Source organism: Punica granatum, chromosome 1 (genome assembly GCF_007655135.1).
Source record: "Punica granatum isolate Tunisia-2019 chromosome 1, ASM765513v2, whole genome shotgun sequence".
Lineage (NCBI taxonomy): Eukaryota > Viridiplantae > Streptophyta > Magnoliopsida > Myrtales > Lythraceae > Punica > Punica granatum.
Window position 1 is genome coordinate 44219661 of NC_045127.1, and position 14740 is coordinate 44234400.

Sequence of the window (14740 nt, forward strand, 5' to 3'; positions counted from 1 at the left end):
TTGGAGAAACATTTAGATTAAATCAAATGCTTTTTTGCTTGTCGACGCTATCCACAACTTTCACCTCTCCCCTTGGGACATTAGGAGTTTAGTCTTGGATATTATTAGACTTCTTCCTATGTTTTCAAAATGGAAATGTACTTGGATACCACGATCGGATGACCGCAGGGCACACGACTTGGGCCAACATGATCTAAAGTCGAAGTTTTATTCATTTTGTATGCTCCACGGATATCCAAATCTAGATGTACCGTTTAATACTCAGTAATGAAATCTTCAACTTACCTATACAATATATATATATATATATATATATATATGACAATGAAAAAATTAAAAGGGCATGCCATAGAAATGCCGGAGAGGCAAAACCCTTCCTCCAACCACAATGCTCCATCTCAAGGACAAAAAAATCTAATGGTTGATGTTGATGGACGATATATATAAGTATAAGATTGAAGTCGAGGGTCCATTTTCTTCTTGAAGAGAGAGTTTTGTATGTAATGATGATACTGTGTAACAATACCACGAGCCAATAAGATCATTGAATCATTATTAATTATAGAAGAAGAAGAAGAAAAAAAAAAAGAAGGTGTCTTCGGGGCACCGCGAAATGAAATTTCCCTAATATTGTAGCCGTGCCAAAGGCCAGAGGAAATGGACAGACATGGGAAAAGAAAGGAAAAGATGGGATATCTCTAGGAAAATGGACCCCACGAACGCTGTCCCAACTGTCACTAATTTCTTCCCCTGCCTGCTCCCATCGCCCAACAACAGCAGCGACAACATAAGCACTCGCCTTTCCTTCTCTCGACCCGTTCTCTCTCTCTCTCTCTCTCTCTCTCTCTCTCTCTCCCCCCCCCCCCACTCCTACTTTTTCCAGTCTTTAATGTCTGCTCCAGCCGTGAAATACAATCCCCCATACAACAGATTCTTGGGTCGGTGCTTGATAAGCATCTAAGCCCCTCCACACCCTTCCCCTCTTTTCCTTGCTGTCAAAAAAAGCTGCAACCTTTAGGAAAACCCATCACCGGCCTTTGTTCCACTCTGCCAAGGAGCCGTCTTCCGGTGCTGGCATGGAAAATTGTGATTCGGGTCATTGAGATTTTCCGAGTCTTGATTGGTTTCCAGCAGAGGATTGGTCTGGGGCCTCTCTTGGATGGGAGTGGAAGAGAGGCTACAGAGCTCACTGATGATTGAGTTATTGGGATTTTTGTCTCTTCTTTTGCTTTTTTGACAATAGGTGATGACGGAGTTCTATTGGAATCTTAGCATTGAATGTTGCTTAGCATCATGATGAGCTCTGTTTGGTGAAGTTATTGGGCTGTGATCAAGAGCTTAGCTGGGTGTTGTGTCTTTGAAGAGAAGGATCAGATGCCCGTTTGAGGTTGCATCATGGACTTTACTGAGGTGTGCATGTGAAAAGAAGATGAAGGCTTTTTGATGCCTTGCCCACAGAAGAATATGATACCATATCCGGAGCTTAGCTTTATCTTACCCTTTTGAAAGCTTCAAGCCTTCAACTTGGAATTTGTTGGGACATTGCAGAAGGATCCCTCTTCTTGTTCTTTCGGTCGAGTTCCATTGATTCTTAGCCTCAGGTAATTACCTTCTTGGCAACCGCTGTCTTTCCTTGTTCATCCATCATTGTTTGCATTTAACATTGTCCGTCTCTCAAGGAGATCATGTACTCTTTTCTGCATTAGGACTTTTGGTTCCACTGTTGCATGATGTGGATTTACTTTGATACTTCTGAGCTTAACTATGATTTCGGGATCCGACTTTGTGATCTTCGGCCTTTATGGATTGCCCTGGATTTGTTTGTCTTGTCAGGTTTTCAGAGTATTTGGGATTACACAAGCTGCATAAGATTGTGGGAATAAATTCATCATGACTAAACCGTCTCAGAGGCGTCCTGTTCGGTATGATCAGTCGGGTTGTATGTGGGGCCTGATTAGTATTTTGGATTTCCGCCATGGAAGCAGATCCACTCGGAGGCTTCTCGCTGATAAAAGGCGTGCAATGAGGCAAACGTTTGGTGAGAATTCATTCACAATTTGGAATTATTTTGCAAGAATGATCCGTCTATCAGTCAACTATGCTATCATCTACGATAATCTTGAGCATGCTTTCGGAATTTAGTTGGGTTGGGCAGCATCGATAAATGATAATAATGATTCGTTTAGTTATTGATAGTCTTTTCTTGAATGCAGATGAAGGGGATTCGGGGGACAAGCCCAAATTATTGACTGATGTGGAGGAGAATCTTCAGAGCAACCTCGTATGCTCCAGAACTATATATATATATATATATTTTCTCCTTTTCAATTTTGCCTATAAAATGTTAACATATTTGATTTCAGGGGGGTGAAGAAAGCACCGTACTTGCTGGTGCTGATGTTCCTGCTAATAAGCCAAGCGTGAAAACTCTCATAGAGGAAGAAATGGTGAGCGAGCAGCACACGGGAACAAAACCAAGCGATTCTAAATTACATAATGAACAACACGAAGATCGCAAGAAGAAGAAGAATCGGAAAAGAAGTAAGAGAAACTCCAGAGGAAGCCTCGATATGGATGTTGGTGATTTAAACGATGGCCATGAGAGCTTGAATTCCTCCAGATGCCCTTGCAATCATACTCCTGATGAAGGCTTAGCAAATAAGCAGAATGGTAATGATATAGTACTGGAAGAGTTCTGTAACCATATAAATCAGAGAGGGATTAGCGAAGTTTCCTTGGAGCTGAAGCGGAAGGACTCTGATCTTGATGTTAAAGAGAAATTGCGTGAAGCAATCAAGGAGTTCATATCTCGAGAGGTTGCGAAAGAGAAGAATCTCGTTGAGAATGGGAGAATTAATTTCTCCAAAGAAGTGGTGGACGCGCTTCAGATTCCAAATTTGAATGAAGAATCGTTCCTTAAACTCCTGCAAGATCCGACCTCGTTCCCTATGAAAAGCACGGAAGCTTTGGATTCATGTAAGGATGATAAATTAAACGATTCTGAAGAGCTGGTCAATAATAATCATAACAGTAAACACCGCAAGCTCTTCAGGAGGCAAGTAAAGTCTCCTGAGACAAAGCCCCAGAAGAAGGGCCACAAGGGGCCTGATTCCGATACAATTGTTATTCTCAAGCCTGGGCCCAGCACATTGAAGAGCTGTGAAACAGAGGGGGGACCCGACTCTATATCTGATTCGTCTAGGCGCCAGCAGGCTGAGAGGGCAAGATCTTATCTTTTCCTCGAGGAGATTAAGAGAAGGTGGAAAAATGTCATGGGAAAGGAGCAGAATTCTGATACTGTGGTAAAGAGACCGAGTTTTAGATACGGGGGAGAAAATCCTGGGAAAAAGTCTCCAAGCAAAGATCATTTCTACATTGAGAAAATTGCAAAGCCAAGAGACTTGAAAGTGAGTACTGAGTCAGGAACTGTTGGCAGCTCCAAGCAAAGGGTGCCGGACATTTATATTGAAGCCAGGAGGCACCTCTCGGAGATGCTGAATTATGGGCACGAAGAGGCGAATTCTTCTTCAGGAGCGAAGTCTCCGAAAACCCTAGCCAGGATTCTCGCGCTCTCGGAGTTCAACTCTCCCGTCCCCAGCCCAGGAAGGAACTGGGAGCGTAGCTTTGTGATGGCACAAAGGAGATTCTCGGGACATAATAATAATCAGTCCGAAAAGTTTGATGAGAATGCTGAGCAACAGATGGAAGAAAATAATGGGAGTTGTCTGAAGGATTCAATGCAAAATGCAGAAACTGAACCTAGCAATGTGGAGACTCGTGATGTTGAAGATGACTTGTCCGCCGCTAGAAAGGACATGGCATCTGATGGTGATTAGTTCTTTCATTTCAGCTTGTTATTCTGAATCATTTGAATCTCATCGTGAAGGTGGGAATGCAATTTCTGATCATTTTCCTTCTTTGCAGCTAATGCGGGGGATATGATAACGAGTAATGAAATAACACAAGAAGAATGCAGGGGTATAGCTCCTACCTATGAATGCATCGAGAGAGCATCTGGAACTTCTAAGCAAGATGAAGAGACAGAAAACCCTGAAACGGTAGATGTCTGATCTATTCTTACATGTTCTGTTTAAAGTTGTCATCTTCTTCTGAGAGCATTGGGACGAAGTATTATCTGGTATCAAATATAATCCTATATTGTATCACCAGGAATCTCTTCGTGGTAATCAACTCCCATCATCTTCGTTTGAATCCCCACCGAGCTCTTCTATTACAAAGACTGTCAATGCTTCAGAAATTTTGGGGGACAAACCTGAGCGACCGAGTCCCGTATCTGTTCTTGAGCCTCTGTTCACGGAGGAGGACCTAAGCCCTGCAAGAACCGCGGTCCGATCTGGTAGGCCTTTCCGTATAATAATCATATTCTGATGAACGGTTCTTTAATATTAATTACAATCTGATAATTGGGATTAAATTTTGTTTTTCTGATGAATTTTCAGTTAAGCTACCGATAGAGCAGCTAGAGATCAAGTTTGAAGATGGGGACAACTTCACCCCTAAAAAACGGGGTAACGTCTCTAAAAGCCGCACAGAGGCAGAAGAAGAGGAGGAAACATTGATCTTGTATATAAGATCAGTTCTGCGAGCATGTGGACTGAACTGGAATGAACTTTATCTTAAGTCTCAATCTTCCGATGAGCTTCTTGAGCCTTCCTCGTATGGAGAAGCTGATTTCTTTTGCAACTGCCCTCAGTATGACCAGAATCTCGTGTTTGACTGCATCAATGAGGTTCTCCTCGAGGTATGTGATGACTATTTCCGATTCTGCCCACGGGTATCTTTCGTAAAACCGATCATCAGGCCCATTCCCGATTTAAAAGATGCCATTCATGAGGTGTGGGAACGAGTTCGTTGGCATCTTCTCCTTATGCCGCAGCCCCAAACATTGGACCAGATTGTCCGAAGAGACATGGCTAAGGGTGACAAGTGGATGGACCTCAGGCCGGATACTGAAAGCATTGGTTTTGAGACGGGTGATGAGATCCTTGATGATTTGATCGAGGACTATGTTGGCGAAAGTCTGGAGAGCTTGTATGCTTCTAGTTTTGCCGAAGTAATAGAAAGTGGGGACAATACCGGCTTGTAAATCTGACTTGTCATCTTCTGATTCTCATTAATGACTTGACACATGATGCCAATTGGATAAGAGGACTTCTAACTGAAGCAGTTTCACCCACAGGAGGCTCCCCTGAGATGAACTTCTCCGACCCCAGACTCAAAATCCTAACAGAGAGAACTAATGTGCTCTGCCCTTAATACATTATAACTTGTAGAGGTTCAGGCCCTTTCTTCGGGTCTTGTTGATAGCAGTCTGTTGAGTTTGTGTATTTTGTTCCTATAACGATATCAGCCGGCTTCTTCTTTTGCCCTTTTTTGTGTTTGCTTTGATTAAATTCTTGTTTTGCACACTTAGTTTTTTTCTCTTAGAGTTGTGGCTGCATTTGCTGCAGCATTTGGAGTGATGATGCTTGTGACATTTTAGAATGTTGTCATAAAAGAAAGAAAAGAGCTGAGATTGCACATGGAGAGTTACTCTGTTCATGCACTTATTGCATCTTTGCTTTCGTTTTAGTTGAATTTGAATCCTGAATCCACAATTCATCAGCTCACAGCTCGGATTCGCTTGACACTCGTTTTCCGGGATCTTTTCTTTTGAATTTGCATTTCTTTCCTCCTCCGATTCCTGGCCAGATCTTTCCAGCTCTTCTATAACAATATAGTGATGGGGAGAGGAAAAAAGTAAATCAAATACGGTCAATGTCTATTTTCTATTCAGAACCAACCCAGGAAAATGGATACGCACTATGAGGTTGCTCTGCTTTTAAAATGGAAGTAACCAACCTCCCAACTATTATCCTATTTTCTGGAGTCTGATTAATAAAAAGTTTCAGTTTTCGTGGAAATATAATTCCCGCAAACGAATTCCGGGATTTTTGCCATCGTTTTTGTGGAGAACTAATAACCTATTAGCTATTCATTTTCTGGTAAAATTTGTTCCTGCTGTATACAGAAAAACTACATAGAAAACAGATAGAAATTACACGTTAGAGGAGGTTTGCAGTGTCTCCCCCTTAGAAAATCCTTAATATGTACTACAAAAATAAGCTTCTTTACAGAAAGTTGCTTCACCAAAATGTGCAACCATATATAGATTAATCTTCCCAGAACTCGATGCAAGCTTGTTAAAAAGTTCCTACTCTTCTTGAAGATTCACTGTGTTCCTATCTACATAGAGCACGTCCTCGATCCAAGCCATAACGTTGTATGCTAGCCCTTCGAGAACTCTCGAGTAGCTCTCCAGAATCGCCTGCCCCACATCCTGCAGCGGAAAAAAGAAAGTCGAGATCAGATCTCTCCCAGGGATGGTAGTTCAATCGATGAAACTGATATAGATCCTTTTGTTCCACTCACCCGATTGTATTGAATCTTGCAAGTGTCCAAGCTCGTCTGGGAGAGCTCTGGGAATCTCTGCTTCAAGCAGAACAGCAAGCTCTCGGCTCTCTCGGCTAGTGTGTGGTTCTTGTCAGTCCGACCAGTCTCCATTATGTATTCTTTCACCGATGTCCATGAAGGTTTCGAGTGGTAAAGGCAAGCTTTACGCCTCCATGTGTACATTGAGGCCTCTACATGGTCTGCAAGCTCGAGCGCTTCATGCTCGGATGCTATGTTGAGGCAGCCGAGGAGATTGTCTGGAGAAAATTTGTCCCCAGAGGACATGTAGCGGTAGATGGAGTCTCCTACGCTAGTCCTTCCACACTGAATAAGGAAACTCATGTCAATATTAATAGGAAAGCAAATCTAGCTTGGCGTTTATCGGGGTCTAGTTTTTTTTATGAAACTTTAGTCTGTTCCTTGAAAACAATAATACTGCGAAACATGTATTCTGCACTTTTTAGGTCGTAGAAAGCTGGGACAGCTTGCTAAGATATGTTGGATTATCTAGCATTGTTCTCCATAAGCAAACAAACTCTTCTGTGCTAGTAGTGTATCTTCCATTACTCGAAAACCGACCTTTGGAAGAGATGCCATGTATGAATGAGGAATATCCATCTCATCGAGCACACTGCTGTTGATTGCCATTGCTGCTTTGTGAATTTGATTAGCGCAGTCGCGTTTTTGCTGCAACTGCTTCCTTGAACTCTCTGAGAGGCCCTCTGTGGGGACACAAGGGACAGGAAGCCACCACTTCTCCTCCTTATGGTGAACAACTTTTCGGAACGATCCCGAGCGGTTCGAGTTCGAGGATATGCTACCCTGCTCTGCGTACCAGAACTCTGTGTCCTGGAAGCTGTCCAATATTTCCTGTACCCATAAACAAGTTCGGACCCATTCAGTGATTTCCCGTCTGTTTTGTTTCCGACAATAGTTCCAGTTTTCCAATTTCTTGCGTGAAAAGAAAAACATCAAGCGCACTGTTTCGAGAAGAGCAACATTATGCACTCACCAGGAGCATTGCGTCGAGCTTTTTTAAAGCTGGGAGGTTGATGCAAATATCCGACCTTGGTCTGCTCGTCATTATCTGAGAATGAAGAGTACAATACGATGATCAGAAGCATGACAAACAGAAAAATTCAATCAATTTTGATCGATCGGTTGTGGTTAGTTACCTCAACAGTTGTGCCATCACGTAAAGTCTGTATTGTCGGGATGAACTCTACGATATAGTCGCACACTGACAGAAGGCAGTCCATTTCTCTTTTCCACATAGCCTTCTTCTCTGGCATCAGAGGCTCTAACCTCAGATTATGCCCAAACACAGTTGCTGTAAGAATATAAGGTGAAGTTAGATATGTAGAACCCAATTTAATTACACCACAAGGAGGCTGGAAAAGTTAAAAGCCAATTCGGGTTATCATTTGATTCCATTGTTAAGCAAGATTACCGTAGAGATTAGTGATTGCATTTGAGATCGTAACAGCTGTACATACTCCTTTGCCACTCCCGGACATGTCCTCGCCCAGCAACAGCTTTGAGAATCTCTCTTTCATCATCTCGAGCTCTATAAATGGATCCGATAATACAGATATTAGTTCTGGATTGGAGGATATGAAGGTAAGACAAACAAGAAAAATATAAAGAACCCGACTCAGACCCTACCTGAGTCTACCGACTCAAGACTAACAATCTTCTCCTCAGGCTCTTGCTGGAGCTGCTTCAGCCCCAGCTTGCTGAAAACAATTGGGTTGTGGCGTCCCGACTTAATGCTGGGCCACCTAGACGGAGAAGCTTCACTAGAAATACTCCGGTCATCTAACGGCCCAGAGAAATCCGAGGACTCAGAATTAGTCCGGCAATACGCAAAGGAGTCTGTGCTCAGAGTCGAGTACACCGGAGTCTCTGCAGCGGACCGGTCTATCTGATCCACCGAAGAAGGCGAACGCTGGTACCCCAGCTCGTAGTGCTCGTCGGAATTCGAGGACTTCTTCATCGAAGAACTGAAACTGAAGCTTGAGCTCTGCTCAACTCTGCCCATTATTATTGCGAAAAACAGTATTAAAACACTGAAATCTGGTGGGAACAAGAACAAGAACTCACCAATTTGAATGGGGAAAAAGAAATAAATAAAGAAAGGAAGGAAGAGAAAAATCAAATAAAGATCAGAACTTTTCTTTTGGGTTGTAATCAAAAAGCAAAAGGGTTCCTTCACAGGTCGTTTTAGCCATCAGGAATCTAAATAATTCACTGGATCATGTTTGAACGAACGATCAAACAATTTGAAATAAAAAACCGAAACTAGAAACATTCTTTAAAGCCGAAAAGCAACGGTCTATAACTCCATAGAGACCCTTTCCCTCCTTTCACGTTCTTACCTTTAAGTCGATCAAGAATTCGAAATTCGAAACCGTCAAAGTGATGAAGACAAGCCCATTTGAAACTGCTCCCTCCTAAACATTTCCCTTCACGGACATATCAATCGGTCAATAAATGAACGATCGAGAAAGGGCCGAATCTCAGCAGAAGTCCGGGGAGCGGTCGAAAACAAGAGCCGGGCAGAATGTTTCTTGGGGAGTAAGTGAGGGGTTAAGCTTGTGAAGTGGGCGGGCATATATATTGCAAGATTGCGAAGAGTGAAAACAGAGGAAGTTTACAGATCAGTTTTTGCTGGTTATTTTAGTGGAAGGAAGCATTGAATCTTGCAGACGTGCAGAGAGGGAGGGAGAAGGAGAGATGGCTAGGACCCATACATGCACGACCACACATATATATACATATACATACTTACATGTACGTGCATACACCAATGATCAATCAGCACAGCAATATTCTTGTACGAAATTTGTGAGCTTCAATCAGTGGTTTGGTGCAATCGATTTGATTGATTTTTCTCGTTTTTATAATTTTTTTTTTTGTGGTGATAATAATAACATCAAAATCAAATGCAGCCATTTGGAATAGAATAGAGAATAGAATATATGTGAGGATTATTTCCTATTATAAAGGAACAAAATTGGTACATGAAGCCGCGTGATTTAATTTGGCCCATTTGACTAATAATTCTTTCTCCGTCTTTTTCCTTCAATGTATTTTCTTTTTCTCTTATCCCCTGTTTCCTTGGCAAATAGATAAACTAAAGATAGTCAAGAAAGCGTATATAATGCAGTAACACTCTTATTTCTAAAATTATGATATTCTAGATTCGATTTTTGTTAGTAAAATTATTGATTTGATTTTTGTTCAATTATTTTCTTTTTCTCTTCTCCCCAGTTTTCAGGAATTCTTTCCTTGACAATGGCCAATAGAATATTTCGTGTCCCTTCACTGCTTTTACTTCCTAGATTTATGAGCCTTTCTATAACCACAAATATATCATATAATAACCAAGAAGTTGCATAAAGGAAAAAAGAAAGCCGGGAAAATTGCCATAAAGATTTAATTTCTATTTTTTAAATTTTTTGGGCAGAAAATGCTGGGGGGAAGAAGGAAATGGAGTATTGTGTCCAATTTTTGCAAGATTTCTTGGAATTTACAGAAATCTCATGCTAGAAATTGCCGTTTGCCTTTTGTGTCTCGGTGGAGAGATCTGATCATACATCACTGTTTAGGAAGCGAATCTTACTTGCTGATTTTTTCTACAGTGACAGGATCTTGACAGAGCTTTGCTCATGCCATTAAGGTTTCATTTCTCTCTTCATCATCTTCTTTTTTTATTTTTTCCACCCTTATTATCATGTTCTATTCCTAGTTAATTAGAGCCCATGAAAACGCATAGAACATTGAAGATGAGAAATCATATATGCTTTATACTTGAGGGCCCATGAAATGGTAAAGATGCAATGGATCATTTGAATCAGACCAAATACGTCTAGTTCGAATGAATTCCCTGCAGTATCCTTGATCGCTTAATCGGTTTGGGTACCGCCTGGCAGTACAATATGCCAATAGCAAGTATGTTATCATGACAGATTTGATGTACATGCAAATGGCTTGTTCTCATTAAAACACAAAATGAAACTAACAGGACTATTTGACGATAGCAAAAACTTAATTATTTTTAAATAATAATAATGAATATCTAATCAATCAAAGAGAAAAAGAGGGAGATATTTCATATTCAGATGGCGAAAAAATATTATATTTAAAGTTAAATTAGTTGTTATAAAAAATAATCTACTATAAAACAGATATAGATCTTTTGAATAAAAACTAATTAATCATTAACAATCTTGAAAATAGATGACGTTGAATTGTTGACCAATAATTAATTCTATGTTAATATACTTTAATAGTTTTAGCTGAAAATATAGTTAATAAAAATTTTCTTGAAATAGTATTTATGAATATATAAGTGTATTAAAATACAATGTCACTATATTTTTTTTTACCTGTTTAAATTCTATAATGAAAATAAAATTGTAAAGACAATCTCTAAAATGGAAAATGTAACAGTTTAATTGAATTTCATGAATTTCCGATGTGATTCTACGAGCCCATTATTTTTATTTTGATTGAACAAAAATCTATTCACAATAAATAGATTACACGTGAAAGCCTATTCTCATTAAAATATACTGCTAATTAAAACATTCTCAATTCATCAAAATGATAGCAACTATTCAATTGAGAATGTTTATTTTTTACTTAAACAGAAATATCAGATAAAAATATTGATAATGGCATGAAACGGTAAATTATTATAGAGAAATTCTGGAAATAAAAACATAAACTGCAACATGAATATACGGGATAATAAATTAAGTAAATTCAATAAAAAATAGAAAGTATTTAAATTTATATAAATTTAAGTTGAAACTTTTAAATTTTAGGAGGGTTTATTATGTTTAGAAGAGATGTAAAATAATGTTTTTTTTGCTGAATAAAACAAAATCTAAAATTGGAAGTGCTTTCTACAATTTTGTTGTTAACTATTAAAAAAATCTCATTAATTACATTAACTTTGATAAAAATAATCTTACTCATTTGATTTTACAAATCTTACTTGCAAAATGTATTGATTCAATATCATTTTCATGAAATATTTTAGTAGGAAAAAAACTCATGAATATAATATTTTACATTCATTAGCAACAAAAAATATTTATCAAGAGCGAAAGGTACGATCATAAACTAATTACTATATTTAAAGACCAATTTAAATAATAAAATTTAATTTGTCATGTATAAAAATTTCGTGCGAGGCACGGGTGGTGCCTAGCTCTTAAGAAATTTTGACGATTAAACCCTTGAAAAACCGGTTATTGAACTGGCGGAAATCCCTCATGGTTCAGGCAGTTGACATAAATTGAGGAATCGAAAGTAACGTTAAATAATTAGAGTTGAATTTAGTCCCAAATTTTCCCAAAAATGATAAAATGGTGGTATTCCTCCTGATCATCCTGCATTTATATACACACGGTACCGTGCTTGCAATGTTCTTGAATTTCATGGACATTCTTGAACATTTTCGCATTCGGAACATGAGTTCAGTGCACACTCATTTGATAGCTTGCGAATGGTCACTTTCCAAAGATTAACTAATAATTGTATCACAGCTCGATTTTATGAGGACTGATATACACACAAAAATGAATTAGAAAATCAGATGACAATAATTAGGGTTTATGGAGTATTAGTGGCTTGATGGAGATATGATGTGAGTTGGGAGTTGATAGCTTGGTCGGAGGTTAAGCTTAAAATACAGGTGGAATAAGCTGGTCCTTCAAGATAATTCAAAGATAATTAGTACCAAAATTGACCGTTTCATTCAATAAATGGCTTATGATTAAGTAATTGAAAGACGTGCTTCCCATATCTCCATCTCTTTCTTTGACTCTTGTTTATTAATTTGCCCAAACAAACGCATATATGGTCATACTATAATTAGCTCGAAGAGCCACAGAAATCAATTAGGTCAGGTTAGTTGGTCGGAAATGTTGTTAGTTTTTATTATCTTGACCCTTCGGTTATATTTGTGTCCGACCAAAGTGCGTGTACCTTATGATCATGCATGATGAAGATATGTGATGGACGAGAATAATAATTAATAATCAATATTAACAATTATTTCCATGCCTTTGATTTTTCATGATGGAGCATGTCGAGAGGACATGCAAAGTTAACTGAGCTTTCTATTGGCCCAAATAGTATATTCGCACATTTGACCCACATGATATTAATAAACAAATCAAAAAGGAGATGTGAAAGAGATGTTGAGTTTGTTTTAGGGGCTTGGAATATTATTGAAATTGGGATTGGCCATGAAGTTGTCATACTAGATCCAACAGATGCATGCACACACTATTTAATTTATTGGCTTTTATCATTGTATATATATATATATACATGCGTGAAGATGATGTCCTGAAGATAAAACGTTCTAATTCCACCCAAATAAAGGGAAGAAAGGACCAACAAAAGTATTGGCTCAATGGTAAGTAGTTCACCCCCCGTAAGGAGGATAACACAAGTTCAAATTTCGGGAAGCGCACTTGTTGGGAGGGAGAATAATTTTTAATGCTCGATCTCCCGACTGGATTAGTCAGACCCCATTGGATTTCTGAATACCAGGGTACACATCGAAAAAAAAAGGGAAGAAAGGGGAAAAAAGAAGGAGAGAGAGAGAGAACGATTCTCAGTTCCATTTATCTATGGTTTAAATTGGTAATTAGGCGACCTGCTTTCAGCGATCTAATAACATTTTTTTTTTCTTTTTATTAAACAGTACACCGATATAAGGCTTTCGGAGAAGTGAAATTTGGAATTAGGTGAATTGAGGACATTGTCGGGGAGAAGTGCTATGTAGAAATAAGCTATTCCAATCGAAGGAATTGTCTTTCTTCTTACTTTTTTTATTTAATTTCTTAACTATTAAAAATTGAATGCCACTTTTATGTTAAATATTTGAATATCTATTTGGTTTTTTTATGTGAAAGTACTTCTATCTGTTTTATTATTATTATTATTATTATTATTATTATTATTAATTCTAGCTTTTTTTCCCTCGGCAATCAATGAATGTTCAATGATGACAAAAACTATTACAAAGAAAAATGTCCAAGACTGTAAATTACAGAGACGGAAAAAATACAATAGATTCATCGAGATCACTGCAAAGGAAATACATGTGACTGAAGCACATCAAATAAACATATATACATTTGCAGAATCCTTTCAGTTGTTATAATCCATTCTCAACCTCTTGGGACTACACTCTATATGGACCATGGTGAAAATCGAGAAGCACAGCATAACTCAATCCATATAGAGGCTACTACTACTGTAGAAATGGAGAAGCAAAGTGAGAAGGAGTCTTGGATCGGTACTCAGCGTAGGAACCCTTCACAAATTACACCCCTAGACCAATTCAATCAACCAATTCCCAAACAGTCCAATCTCTAGACGGTCAAACTAATTCAACAAGGTTTTCTTGATCGGTTTAAACCAATGACAGTCAAACTAATCAAAATCAGCGAGACTATCAAATCGAAGTACTTATAGTTTCCTTGATCGGTTCAAATCAGCGAGTGTCAAGAAGTCGAGATCCGTAAAAACCAACAAAAAAGGGAACTACCACAGAAGGTTGATATTCACAGGCGGTTGGCAGGATCAGCTGGGCCAAGAGTAGCATCCTTTGTAGTGGAGGGAGGGGATATTGTCGCGGGGCAAAGGCGGGTGTCCGCAGAGTAGAAGCCACCATCGAAGAGGGGAGGGAAAGCTGGGAGGCAGGGAGAGGGATTCCGCTGCCGCGGCACTGCTACTGCCGCTGGTCAAGGGCAGATGGCAGTTGGTTGGTTGCGGGCAGTAGACGGTCGTGGTCTGGTCACGGCATGGCAGGACGGTTTGATTAGGATGTGATCGAGCCTGATCAGGAGGTGGTTTGGCCTTCTGCCGTCGGTGACCTGGCTATGGACTGATTGTGCCTGATTTTTGATATTTTGTTCTTGATTTCCTCTTTCTAATGTTTCAAAGTATCGATTTTCTTTAAAAAATAAAAATTCTGGGTGGTTGGGATCGTAAGATTGACAAGTTTGCTTGGTCTGTGTTCTGTGTTTAGGTTCTTCGGTGTCGGGAAAGAAGAGTGTACAGCTGACCCGTGTTTGGCTTCTCTGTCCTGTCACTGATGTTTCTATCCTATCTCAAACGGCTGGAATCTAACTTGAGGCGTTACTTCTTCATGTTTCTGTCGGATTTGGAGAGTGGTTGGGAACAAACATTGTGATTATGTTATGCCGTACTGTTCTATTACAAATGATTAGAAGAGGTTGCTTTCTTCATCGATTTA

The 14740-nt window shown here is 39.3% G+C and overlaps 2 protein-coding genes and 1 long non-coding RNA gene across 3 annotated transcripts; 2 read left to right on the top strand and 1 right to left on the bottom strand.

Annotated features, from left to right (window-relative positions):
* The first annotated feature begins 839 nt into the window (after positions 1–839).
* On the top strand, positions 840–5566 carry LOC116209370. Its single transcript, XM_031542990.1, has 7 exons — positions 840–1601; positions 1834–2038; positions 2214–2281; positions 2364–3828; positions 3925–4058; positions 4171–4357; positions 4461–5566. The coding sequence occupies exons 2-7, from the start codon at positions 1891–1893 to the stop codon at positions 5105–5107; spliced, it is 2649 nt and encodes an 882-aa protein (XP_031398850.1). The 5' UTR covers positions 840–1601; positions 1834–1890; the 3' UTR covers positions 5108–5566.
* A 403-nt stretch (positions 5567–5969) lies between these two features.
* Positions 5970–9210, bottom strand: LOC116192363 (rop guanine nucleotide exchange factor 3-like). The gene is made up of 8 exons (XM_031520902.1): positions 8832–9210; positions 8119–8486; positions 7904–8020; positions 7629–7783; positions 7466–7540; positions 7033–7323; positions 6433–6777; positions 5970–6340 (listed from the first exon to the last, which is right to left on the bottom strand). The coding sequence occupies exons 2-8, from the start codon at positions 8447–8449 to the stop codon at positions 6215–6217; spliced, it is 1440 nt and encodes a 479-aa protein (XP_031376762.1). The 5' UTR covers positions 8450–8486; positions 8832–9210; the 3' UTR covers positions 5970–6214.
* A 4332-nt stretch (positions 9211–13542) lies between these two features.
* On the top strand, positions 13543–14740 carry LOC116199544. The gene is made up of 2 exons (XR_004155559.1): positions 13543–14330; positions 14513–14740. It is a non-coding gene; the product is annotated as an uncharacterized LOC116199544 (long non-coding RNA).